This window comes from Cherax quadricarinatus, chromosome 44 (genome assembly GCF_038502225.1).
Source record: "Cherax quadricarinatus isolate ZL_2023a chromosome 44, ASM3850222v1, whole genome shotgun sequence".
NCBI lineage: Eukaryota > Metazoa > Arthropoda > Malacostraca > Decapoda > Parastacidae > Cherax > Cherax quadricarinatus.
In genome coordinates, this window is record NC_091335.1 from 15,250,812 (window position 1) to 15,264,576 (window position 13,765).

Below are 13,765 nucleotides of genomic sequence, written 5' to 3' on the forward strand. Positions count from 1 at the left end.
ACACTTTCACCACACTCACACATTATCACTGCTTTTGCAGAGGTGCTCAGAATACAACAGTTTAGAAGCATATACGTATAAAGATACACAACATATCCCTCCAAACTGCCAATATCCCAAACCCCTCCTTTAAAGTGCAGGCATTGTCCTTCCCATTTCCAGGACTCAAGTCCGACTATATGAAAATAACCGGTTTCCCTGAATCCCTTCACTAAATGTTACCCTGCTCACACTCCAACAGATCGTCAGGTCCCAAGTATCATTCGTCTCCATTCACTCCTATCTAACACGCTCACGCACGCTTGCTGGAAGTCCAAGCCCCTTGCCCACAAAACCTCCCTTACCCCCTCTTTCCAACCCTTTCGAGGACGACCCCTACCCCTCCTTCCTTCCCCTATAGATTTATATGCTTTCCATGTCATTCTACTTTGATCCATTCTCTCTAAATGACCAAACCACCTCAACAACCCCTCTTCTGCCCTCTGACTAATGCTTTTATTAACTCCACACCTTCTCCTAATTTCCACACTCCGAATTTTCTGCATAATATTTACACCACACATTGCCCTTAGACAGGACATCTCCACTGCCTCCAACCGTCTCCTCGCTGCTGCATTTACCACCCAAGCTTCACATCCATATAAGAGTGTTGGTACTACTATACTTTCATACATTCCCTTCTTTGCCTCCATAGATAACGTTTTTTGACTCCACATATACCTCAACGCACCACTCACCTTTTTTCCCTCATCAATTCTATGATTAACCTCATCCTTCATAAATCCATCCGCCGACACGTCAACTCCCAAGTATCTGAAAACATTCACTTCTTCCATACTCCTCCTCCCCAATTTGATATCCAATTTTTCTTTATTTAAATCATTTGATACCCTCATCACCTTACTCTTTTCTATGTTCGCTTTCAACTTTCTACCTGTACACACATTCTCAAACTCATCCACTAACCTTTGCAATTTTTCTTTAGAATCTCCCATAAGCACAGTATCATCAGCAAAAAGTAACTGTGTCAGTTCCCATTTTGAAATTGATTCCCCATAATTTAATCCCACCCCTCTCCCGAACACCCTAGCATTTACTTCTTTTACAACCCCATCTATAAATATATTAAACAGCCATGGTGACATTACACATCCCTGTCTAAGACCTACTTTTACCGGGAAGTATTCTCCCTCTCTTCTACATACCCTAACCTGAGCCTCACTATCCTCATAAAAGCTCTTTACAGCATTTAGTAACTTACCACCTATTCCATATACTTGCAACATCTGCCACATTGCTCCTCTATCCACTCTATCATATGCCTTTTCTAAATCCATAAATGCAATAAAAACTTCCCTACCTTTATCTAAATACTGTTCACATATATGCTTCAATGTAAACACTTGATCTACACATCCCCTACCCACTCTGAAGCCTCCCTGCTCATCCGCAATCCTACATTCTGTCTTACCTCTAATTCTTTCAATTATAACCCTACCGTATACTTTTCCTGGTATACTCAGTAAACTTATTCCTCTATAATTTTTACAATCTCTTTTGTCCCCTTTCCCTTTATATAAAGGGACTATACATGCTCTCCACCAATCCCTAGGTACCTTCCCCTCTTTCATACATTTATTAAACAAAAGTACCAACCACTCCAACACTATATCCTCCCCTGCTTTTAACATTTCTGTCATGATCCCATCAGTTCCAGCTGCTTTACCCCTTTCATTCTACGTAATGCCTCACGTACCTCCACCACACTTACATTCTGCTCTTCTTCACTCCTAAAAGATGGTATACCTCCCTGGCCAGTGCATGAAATTACCACCTCCCTTTCTTCCTCAACATTTAAAAGTTCCTCAAAATATTCTCGCCATCTACCTAATACCTCCCTCTCCCCATCTACTAACTCCCCTACTCTGTTTTTAACGGACAAATCCATACTTTCCCTAGGCTTTCTTAACTTGTTTAACTCACTCCAAAATTTTTTCTTATTTTCATTAAAATTTCTTGACAGTGCCTCTCCCACTCTTTCATCTGCTCTCCTTTTGCACTCTCTCACCACTCTCTTCACCTTTCTTTTACTCTCAATATACTCTGCTCTTCTTATAACACTTCTGTATTTTTATGTTATGTAAATGGCATGCCCATCAGTGTCAAATGCAAACTCCTACTGTATACAGATGACAGTGTTCTGTTAGTGCCAGATAAAGACCCACAAGATATAGCTAATGTAATAACACTAGAACTGGAGTCCTGCAGCAAATGGTTAGTAGACAACAAACTATCATTACACCTCGGAAAAACGGAAGCCATACTCTCTGGCACGAAACAAAAACTGAGAAGAGTAAATAATTTCAATGTCCGGTGTAATGGGGAACCCATCACTTCAGTTTCCTCAGTAAAATATCTGGGAATCCCCTTTGACCCATGCATGTCAGGAGAACTGATTGGGAACAGTGTAGTAAGGAAAGCAAATGCCAGACTGAGGTTCCTCTACAGACAAGCACAATGTCTACCAACCGAGGCTCGCAGGACCCTATGTCTAACCCTTAAACAATGTCATATGGACTATGCTTGCTCTTCATGGTACTCTGCCTTGACAAAAAAAACAGAAAGATAAGCTGCAAATCGCCCAGAGCAAAACGGTAAGATTCATCCTGGACCTGGGTCCAAGAGGACATGTAGGCCAGGATGAATTACAACAATTGGATATTCTGAATATTGAAGACAGAGTAAAACAACTGAAGTTAAATCAAGTTCATAATATTGCTCGCAAACAATGTCCAGAATATCTGGCTGCTAACTTTGTCAGGGCTGGGAACTGAAGCAATCAGAGTACGAGAGGGAGAGAGCACAACTTTGTAGTACCCACAGTCAGTGGCCAAGCTTCAAACACCTTTTATTGTACAGCAATAAAGGAATGGAATATATTGCCTGCACATTTCAAAGCCAGTCACAGTATGAACCAGTTCAAGAAGAGTGCCAAAAGATACCTAATGAATGTAGCAACAGAAAGAGAGAAGAATGATTTTTTTTTATTTTTTAGCTAACACTCATGTAAATGTAAATAAGATGTTATAAAGGATATAATAAGATATATCCTTTAAAGTATAATAATAAGGTATTAAAAGGACCACAATAAAAATATGTCACTCCGACTTTCATGGGTTATCCTAGGTTCTCTATACATATGCTGCTATGTATGATAGTATATGTAACTGTATTTGCATATACCTGAATAAACTTACTATGAAACAAGACAATAATCCTGACAACTCTCAACTTTCAGACACTTGTGAGTGTTGTAGGGATTCTTTTGGGAAGAGTGAGATAGCTATGACAACAGTAGGTGAGGCTGTTTTAATACATTGAAAGGATAAAGATGGGGCCCAGCCTGTATCACATCTGCCTCAGTTCCAGTAAAATTAATAATCTACCACTTTCAGAATGATACTGCAACATTCTTTGTAAATACAGTAATAAACCTGTTTCATTTATATTAATGTTTATGTTTCTAGCAGTCCATGGTTCTTCAGAGACACAGGAGTGTATAATTAGTGAATCAGAGGAGTACTGTTGAATTATTATGTGACCTCCACTGGTCTGCAAAATTGATATTCTGGCGATGCGTAAGAACCAGATTCCATTGCTGACTACATAGTCAATCACACTGTTGCTACAAGCAGCTCACACCAGAATAATTGCAAGGTGGTTTCACCTTGCACTATCATGTGAATAATAACTGGTACTCTGATCATGAGTCCAAGTGTTGTAATTATTCATTTGTAATGTACCTGCTTGTAGCAAAAGGAGAAAAGCTCAGTTCATAGTGTCCTGTCTTCCTGGAGTAAAAAAAATAATTGGAATTTAAAATACTACTTTTACTTACAAACCATTCTAGTTTTACCATTCTTTTTCTGATATGTACATTCTACAGCTTCACGACGAGATATTTGTTTTGAGTTTTGTTTGTCTCATTTGTATTCATTGAAGGTGGCCTGTGGCCAGGTAGGCAATGCTTTCGTTTCACACACCGAGTGTCCACGGTTCGATCCCTGGCAAGGGTGGAAACACTGGGCATATTTCCTTTCACTTGTTGTCCTGTTCACCTAGCAAGCAAGTAGGTACCTGGGTGCTAGTTGACTGATGTGGGTTGCATCCTGGGAGACAAGATTAAGGACCCCAATGGAAATATGAGATAGTCCCTCAGTGACGCACTGCCTTTCTTGGGTTATCCTAGGTGGTTAACCCTCAGGGGGTTAAAAATCCAAACAAAGTCTTATCTTGTCTCTCCCTCTTGTTCTTTTACTTCAAACATGAATGCCCTCAATCACTAAATTTTTGTGCTATCCTTGGATTATTACTCAACTATAATGCTTGCAAAGTACAAGAATAGTGGGGAAGATAAGTTTTTTTCAACATGCTGGGCATCTCTCACTGAGGCAGGGCGACCCAAAAAAGAAAGAAACACTTTCACCATCATTCACATCTAATCACTGTCTTTGCAGAGGTGCCCAGATATGACAGTTTAGATGTCACTCCAAACAGCCAATATCCCAAACCTCTCCTCTAAAGTGCTAACCAGTTTACCTGAATCCCTTCACAAAATATTACCCTGCTCACACTCCAACAGCTCATCAGGTTCCAAAAACCATTTGTCTCCATTTATTTCCATCTAACATGCTCAGACATGCCTGCTGCACATCCAGGCCCCTTGCACACAAAACCTCTTTTAAGATAAGTATGGTCCAAAACTCAATAGGTATGTAACAACATCTGTTGCATAGTTTATCAAGTGTGGTGACTTCTGATGCCCTTATGCCTCAGTGGTGAGAAATTTTGGAAGTGTTAATTAGTCAACCACATGGTAAATGTAGAAAAAAAAGAGACTGGATATCCAATCAGTGGTTCCTGTGGTGCATAGATGAATGCAGATGTTTATAATCCCAATATTGTGAAAATGGAAACTGACCTCAGAGTGTGTGTGTGTGTGTGTGTGTGTGTGTATACTTGCCTATTTGTACTCACCTATTTGTAGTTGCAGGGGTTGAGACTCAGCTCCTGGCCCTGCCTCTTCACTGACTGCTACTAGGTCCTCTCTCCCCCTGCTCCATGAGCTTTATCATACCTTGTCTTAAAACTACGTATGGTTCCTGCCTCCACTACATCACTTGCCAGATTATTCCACTTCCTAACAATTCTGTGGCTGAAGAAATACTTCCTAACATCCCTTTGACTCATCTGAGTCTTCAACTTCCAATTGTGACCCCTTGTTTCTGTGTCCCATCTCTGGAACATCCTGTCTCTGTCCACCTTATCTATTCCTTGAAGTATTTTGTATATTGTTATCATGTCTTTCTAGCCCTTCTATCCTCCAGTGTCGTCAGGCCGATTTCCCTTAACCTTTCTTTGTAGAACATTTCCCTTAGCTCTGGAACCAGCCTTGTTGCAAACCTTTACACTTTCTCTAATTTCTTGGCATGCTTGACCAGGTGTGGGTTCCAAACTGGTGCTGCATACTCCAGTATGGGCCTGATGTACACGGTGTACAGAGTCTTGAACAATTCATTACTGAGGTATCAGAATGCTATTCTCAGGTTTGCCAGGTGCCCATATGCTGCAACAGTTATCTCGTTGATGTGTGCTTCTGGAGACGTGCTCAGTATTATACACACCCCAAGATCTTTCTCCTTTAGTGAGGTTTGCAGTCTTTGCCTACCTAGCCTATATTCTGTCTGTGGTCTTCTTTGCCCTTCCCTGATCTTCAAGACTTTCCATTTGGCAAGGTTAAATTCCAGGAGCCCGTTGCTGGACCATGCATCCAGCCTGTCTAGGTCTCTTTGTAGTCCTGCCTGATCCTCATCTGATTTAATTCTCCTCATTAACTTCACATCATCTGTGAACAGGGACACTTGAGTCTATCCCTTCCATCATGTCATTCACATATACCAAAAATAGCACTGGTCCTAGGACTGACCCCTGTGGGATCCCGCTTGTCACAGGCACCCACTGTGATACCTCATCCCATACCATGACTCGTTGTTGCCTCCCTGCCAGGCATTCTCTGATCCATTGCAGTACCCTTCCTGTTATACGTGCCTGATCCTCTAGCTTCTGCACTAATCTCTTGTCAGGAACTGTGTCAAAGGCTTTCTTGCAATCAACCCACCTCTCTCTCTCGTGACATACTTCTGTTACCTTGTCACAAAACTCCAGTAGGTTTATGGCACAGGATTTATTTATTTATGAGGGGTTTGGGATATTGGCAGTTTGGAGGGATATGTTGTGCATCTTTATATGTGTATGCTTCTAGACTGTTGTATTCTGAGCACCTCTGCAAAAACAGTGATAATGTGCGAGTGTGGTGAAAGTGTTGAATGATGATGAACGTATTTTCTTTTTGGGGATTTTCTTTCTTTTTTTGGGTCACCCTGCCTCGGTGGGAGACGGCCGACTTGTTGAAAAAAAAAAAAAAAAGTGTGTGTTTGTGGACTGAGTACATGCAGTAATGGAATAATCTATTGTACACCCCTACAATATGTAAAAGAATTATATACTATATTAGTCTTACACAGTCTAGCAGTAGAGGCTGAGTGGATAAGTTTAGAAGTTACAGATTAGGATAAGTTTTAAAGAAGATACATATTATGTTTAGTTAAAAGAAGGTATAAATTATGATAAGTTTAAAAAAAGATGTTCATTATAAGTTTAAAAGAAAGTACAGATTATGCAATTTTAAGATTGCAAGAGAGGCAGTATCCGAGATTCTTTAGTGACATCATTCTTCTGGCTTCACTGTTGCCCTCTGTATCACCTGTACCATCATCACTGCAAGCAAATTAATTCAGTTTTATTTCCCTGCTTCAGTGTTCCAAAACATTTTTCCAGACTTTTCCATTCTTGCCAGGTCTAAAGGTATGCAGAGAGAAAAATTTTGAAACAACAGTATACACCGATATTAGGAAAATTATAAAATGCAGACATGTCCCAAATTAAAATTCTTATTACAAAAATATCAAATTCAAATTATAAGAGAGATAACTTTGTATGGCATAATAAGAAAGAGAGAAACATGGCATAATAGGAAAGAGAGAAACCTGTAAGGCATAACAGGTAAGAGAGAAACCTACAAGGCATAATAGGTAAGAGAGAAACCTGTATGGCATAATAGGTAAGAGAGAAACCTGTAAGGCATAATAAGAGAGGAAACCTGTATAGCATAATAAGAAAGATAAATATGTATAGCATGCTACCACTGTATCAAAAACATTAAAATATTAAAAGACAATTTTGAAAATATGCTCTACCTGATAAAACTTGCGGCAATCGTCATCATGCATTTTATACTGTGGATCATACTGAGTGCAATATTCAGAAGGTAGGGTAGTAATACTTGTGGGCTCAGTTGATACTACTGCTGGCAGTGTTGTACTCAGTGAACAGTCACAGTAGAACCTGATCTCAAAGTCATAGCAATCTGAAAGTTAACACAACTTAATTAAATATCTTATTCATTATATTATGCCGCTTAAATACTGTATGTTTATTTTTTTTAATACTATTTAAAAAATTAGAAAACTCATTAATACAAATTTTAGATACAAAAAAAAAAGGTCTCAGAGCAAGAAACAGTTTATATGCTCATATCAAACCCTAGACTATGCTCCAGTTTACAAACAAAACAAATACATGTATACTACTATATACTCAGAATAAAACATACAATATTCCCTCTCTTGAACTCTTATTCCATATGTATACAATCAAAACCACAGTATATTCCTACTTGAGTTAAAATTTACTAAGCAATCACCTTTACTTAGAAATAATATTTCACATCTAAAATGGCAACCAGAATAGTTACCATGTGCACAATACTCAAATGCACTTATTGTTAAGCTACTTCCATGAACTATTTTTTTTCACCACACAAGCGATCTCCAACCAAGCAAAATGTTCACCATCATTAAAGCAAGAGCTGTCTTGCCAAAGATGCATATACATCATGATTAAGATGACTTTCTGAAATGTAACATCCCATCCTTACTTCAGAGTGCAGCCACTCTATTTGCTATCTCTAGAATTCAAGTGTAACTAATCAGTTTTCCTGAATCCCTTTCCCTTCATAAATGTCACTTTGTTTACACTCCAACACTATGTTAAATTTTCAATACTGTTGATGTCCACTCTGATCTAACATGCTCATACAATCCTGCTTGATTCTCAATCCCCTACCACTTAAAACATTCTACACACCCTCCCTCCAATCTCTCCTGGGATGACTCATACCCTTTCTTCTTCCTACTTTAAATACCTAGGGCACCTCAACAACTCCTCTCTGCCCTCTGACTTATACCTTTCATACACTTTCATAGGTTCCTCAACACTCCACCTACTTTTCTCTCCCTCATTTATATTATGGTTCACATCAACAATTCTCAAATATCCAAATACAGTGGACCCCCGGTTAACGATATTTTTTCACTCCAGAAGTATGTTCAGGTGCCAGTACTGACCGAATTTGTTCCCATAAGGAATATTGTGAAGTAGATTAGTCCATTTCAGACCCCCAAACATATACGTACAAACGCACTTACATAAATACACTTACATAATTGGTCGCATTCGGAGGTGATCGTTATGTGGGGGTCCACTGTATATTCACCTCCTTCATATGCTTTCCCTCCAATTTGATATCCAACCTTTTATTGCCTAGATTTTTTTTTCTACTTCCATCAATGATTGATTCAATGTTCACCTCAATTTTTCTTCTTTTACACATGTTCCTGAAGTCCTCCACCAACCTTTGTAACTTATTTTCATTATCTCCCACAAAAACTAAGAGAGACCCTTTCAAAATCCTGTTACAATTATTACTGCTATTACAGGTTTCCCTTGATACAAGTTTCTGGCTTTGTGCAAATTCTCTTCATATACAGCAACTCTATTTCTACTTGTAATTCACCATGGTCTGTATAAACTGCAGTCATCCAGGCTCAGCACCACTTGACTTTTTAACAATATCTCTTTAAGCACTACCCTAAACTTTAATTGTAATTGTTTCAAAGTGTAATGCTCATGGAAACATGGAAATAAGTTACACTGTTTAACTTTATTGGGCTGTCATAGGGTTAAATCTAAATAGTGTGCTTTGTGGCTGAATTCTACTGTTACAATCATTAAATTTTAATAAATATGGAATGAATAAAACATCTACCCGGCAGCTGCACACCCTGTGTGCTGGTAGGAAAGCTGGAGGTGGCACAACAGTTTCTGGATTCATTGTTTATTAACGTTTGTTAGGCAGCATTAACCCCGATGCACTGTGTGTACCCACCTGATCTTAGATTTTTTTCGAAGGCATGAAGAGATTGAAGGCCCACAGAGTTGTGCTAAGGTAAAAATTATTGGAAAGTGCTGTATTTGAAGGCATGAAAAATTGTGTATACAATATGTTGGATACACATTACCTGCTTACTAGTATGCTGGATCCAGTTGAAAGGTCAAATGGAGTGATGGTGGAGGGAGTGTTGGAAGGTGGTGGGTGGTGTATGTGGCCAATTAACTCACCTAGCCTAGCCTTACTACAACTCAGTATGTGGCCAATTAACTCACCTAGCCTGGCCTTACTACAACTCAGTATGTGGCCAATTAACTCACTTAGCCTGGCCTTACTACAACTCAGTATGTGGCCAATTAACTCACTTAGCCTGGCCTTACTGCAACTCAATATGTGGCCAATTAACTCACCTAGCCTGGCCTTACTGCAACTCAGTATATGGCCAATTAACTCACCTAGCCTGGCCTTACTACAACTCAATATGTGGCCAGACACTGTGCTAGTGATATGCAATTCTCATCACTGATGGTTTCAAACTACGTATTAAATTTGGCTCATGACCAATCTTCACCAAACACATATGAGCTCTCTACACATATACAGAGTGATTATAAACAAAGTATGAATGTATTTCATTAAAAATTAAGAGGAATAATACTGTTAATAATGCAAACTGAGCAAAAATGTAAATATTACATCAATACGATGGTACATGACTAAACTCTACCAAACAAATGTGAGCTCCTCTATACATCATAAAACAAGCATACACACAGTATGAATACATTGAATAAGGGGAAGTGTATGATTAGTGGGTCAGAGGTGTACTGTTGAATTATTATTATGTAACTTCTGTTGATCTGGCAAAATTGATATTCTAGCAGTATCTTAGAGGCAAGGATGCTGGGATATCGGTGGTGCACCTGCGGTACTGTATTACGGTACTTAATATTTAAATTCCTCCTACTGCATTAGAGGATATGTTAATAATAAAACAGCTATTTTATTATTAAACCCTGTTCTATCTACTGTATACTGAAATTCTATAATCTAGTATTGCATCTTGTTAAAAAGCTGCATAAAATTAATACCTCTTCTTATATATTCCCTTCCCTTTTCAAAAATTAGAGTAATGCTGAAATTAAAAAATAAAAAACTGAACTGATGAATAAGCATATCAATCTCTAATTATTTCAATTAATTAATTATTTTACTTCTAAAGCTGCCACATGCATATATATACAGATTTGTCATGTGTAGTTAAAGCCACATTGTATGCATAAGTATTACCACACTTACGTTGAGGTGCTTGTAGATCATCATTACACTGAAGGCCTGTGTTGGTGTTGCAGATGATGCCCACCTGACCTGATGCCTCAGGTGTCAACCCAAGACCAACTACCTGACACTGAGTATCCATAATTTGGTGGGGCTCACAGAATGTGTACTTTTCTGCCAAGGAGCGGAGATCATCCATGTCATCCTACGACAGCAAACGCAATAGTGAAATATTAGTGTCTGGTAAACACTGTCTTAATGTCCCTTGCAAGCATGCATAGTTAAGGTGATTAAAAGAAGAGTTATATATCATTATAAAAGTACAATAATCTAAATTTTAAAAGTGATGAAAAATGAACTACACTATGAACATTTAGTAAGAACTCACCAATAATACACAGATATGTGGAAAAATATAACTACTATGCATTTTCATCTTTCTCTTTTGTTAACTGGACTCAGGGGCAGCTGAGTAATCCACTATCTAGTATCAGCTTATCAATTAAAATCATTAATGGACCCTTGCAAATTGTTTCTTAGAACCTATTCTGTATAAAATATACTTCTTTGCACATACACTACATACAAAAAAAAAGAAAACAGATCACAGAAAAGAGACTAAACAGCCCATGGCTAACTAAAAGTATCCTCAAATCTATTAATAAAAAACACCAACTTGAAAAACAGTTCAGATTAGGCCTAATAACTAAAGAATTTACTAAAAGATACACATCAATAATCACAAAACTAATATGAAAATCAAAGCAACTGTATTATGAAAATAGATTTAGTAAAATAAAAGGTGATATGAAAAGTACCTGGCAAACCCTCTCCAAAATTTTGGGCTCTAGGAAACTGTCTGGAAATAGAGAGATAAACTTAAGTAAACCAGATGAACCTCACATACAACCTATAGACACATCAACAAATTTAATGTCTTCTTCTCTACTGTAGGATCAAAGCTAGCAAGTCAAATTCCTAGCTCAAATACCCAGCCAAACAAGTACCTCACTGGCAACTACCCAAATACAGTGGACCCCCGCCTTAGATCAGCTCCCAACTCGAACAATTATGTAAGTGTATTTTTGTAAGTGCTTTTGTACGTGTATTTTTGGGGGTCTGAAACAGACTAATCTAATTTACAATATTCCTTATGGGAACAAATTCGTTCAGTAACGGCATCCGAACATACTTCTGGAATGAATTAAATATCCATCTTAACATATTGTTAAATGGTTCCCCTATATCAAGACAAATGGTGGGCAAATTTCTAGGTCTTCTTGACTGTAATCTTAAATTCCAGTCCCATACCCATCACATAGCCAAAAAAATTTCCAATTCAGTAACAATCCTTTCCAAGATATGATACTATGTACCACAAATGAATCTCCTTACCCTGTACTGCTCTCTAACATATCCTTACCTCACTTATGGTATTTGTGCCTGGGGCTCAACCACAGCCAAACACCTTAGGCCCTTAACCCTTTGACTGTCGCAACCCCAAATTATTTTTTCTTGTGAAATGATAGAGAATCTTTTCCTAATGATAATGACACCAAAAGTATGAAATTTGATGGAAAACTAACAGAATTATGTTTTTGCGAAGTTAGTGACCTCAGCGATATTTATGAATCGGCGATTTCACCCACTTTGAGCCCTATTTTCGGCTAATTCCATTGTTCCAGTTGACCAAACTCATAGCTATTTCTTTAGAACTCCATTTGTTCTATCGATTGAGTACAAGAAACTGCCCATTTACCGATTTCAACTACCCAATAACATGGTCAAATTAAAAAATATGCCAATTTCAAAATAGGGTCCAGAATGCACACTGCAGATTTTGCTGGCTCTAAAATAACATTTTGTTTGTTCATCAGTCATGTCTCCAAGCCCCTCTGATATTACTCTTATTTCTATTTTGAATTTTTATTCAAACAAAAAATAGAAGATTTACTGTTATGCAGACTACTGCAATATTGTAATAATTGTATAAATAATGCCAACCCATTCATGACTGCATAATAGAAAGGCTAGTTGGACATTTATTGGACAATGACATCATTTGTTTACTCTTGAACATTGGCAAAAATCAAACATTTCCCCTACTTTGAGCTCCATTTCAAGGTCCTTTTCATATTCAAACCAATCAAAATCACCTCTATTTCTATAATATGTTTTCCATTCTATCAAATGAGACCAAGAAAATGAGAATACAACCATAAATACTATACGAAAATAAACCTCAAGTTCGGCATTTTAATCCAAAAATACAGTCGGAGTTTTTTTTTCATTATGCACTGCGTGCTGCAGGATTTTTTTATATGGTGCACACTGACCACACAGACCCATTCTCTCACATGTGGGCCTACCAGCTTTCTCCTGCTTGATTTGAAGCCACTAGAATTTTTGAGTATACTATATATGTCAAACACATTGGCTCGTAAGACGTAATGTACGACCGAAATAGTCAAAGGGTTAATAATCCAACAAAAAGCTGCTATGCAGGTGATAACCAGCTCCTTTGCTAGACAGCACACCCCACCACTTTTCTAAAGCTTCAACTTGCTAGATATACAAGACATACACTCTTATTATTGTGCCTACTACATATACAGAACATCAAACTCCACTGTGAACCCTCCCCTAAAACTACTCCTTGACAGTTACAACAGAATGTACAGCCACAATACAAGGCATAAGGCCCTTTTCATCATCTATGCAAGAACACTATGCACATAAAGGGCCCGAAGATCTGGAACTCGCTACCGGAACAGGTCAAGGATCCCTTGACAGCTTATAAATTTAGGACTTTGCTAAAAAATCATCTTATCTCTCAATATTAACCAAATCAGATAAAACATCTGCTAATTAGTTTTATTATGTGATCTGCACCATTACTTGTAAGGTAGATTTTGTGTGCAATTTCAAGATTATTTTACGAAACCCTACTCCATCTTACTACCTCTCACTTTTTTTTTTTTTTCAACAAGTCGACAAAACATTTGCAAAACAGTTAACCACTACTTCTTGTCTAGTTTTAAGTACAGTTACTATGTGTAGATGAATGGTTCAAAGAACCGACACGTTGCAAATTAGACACATGTGCAACTCTTGGGTATCTTTATTGAGGAAACGTTT

The 13,765-nt window shown here is 38.0% G+C and overlaps 1 protein-coding gene across 1 annotated transcript in view; it reads right to left on the reverse strand.

The window, feature by feature from the left end:
• Nucleotides 1-7,271: 7,271 nt before the first annotated feature.
• The window catches only part of LOC138853940 (hemocytin-like), a 58,546-nt gene continuing 52,052 nt past the window's right edge, over nt 7,272-13,765 (reverse strand). Inside the window, exons 15-16 of the mRNA XM_070093850.1 lie at nt 10,649-10,832; nt 7,272-7,486 (exon numbers count right to left, since the gene is read on the reverse strand). Coding sequence (XP_069949951.1) covers nt 7,287-7,486; nt 10,649-10,832 — 384 coding nt within the window. The 3' untranslated portion in view covers nt 7,272-7,286. The remainder of the gene's footprint in view (nt 7,487-10,648; nt 10,833-13,765) is intronic.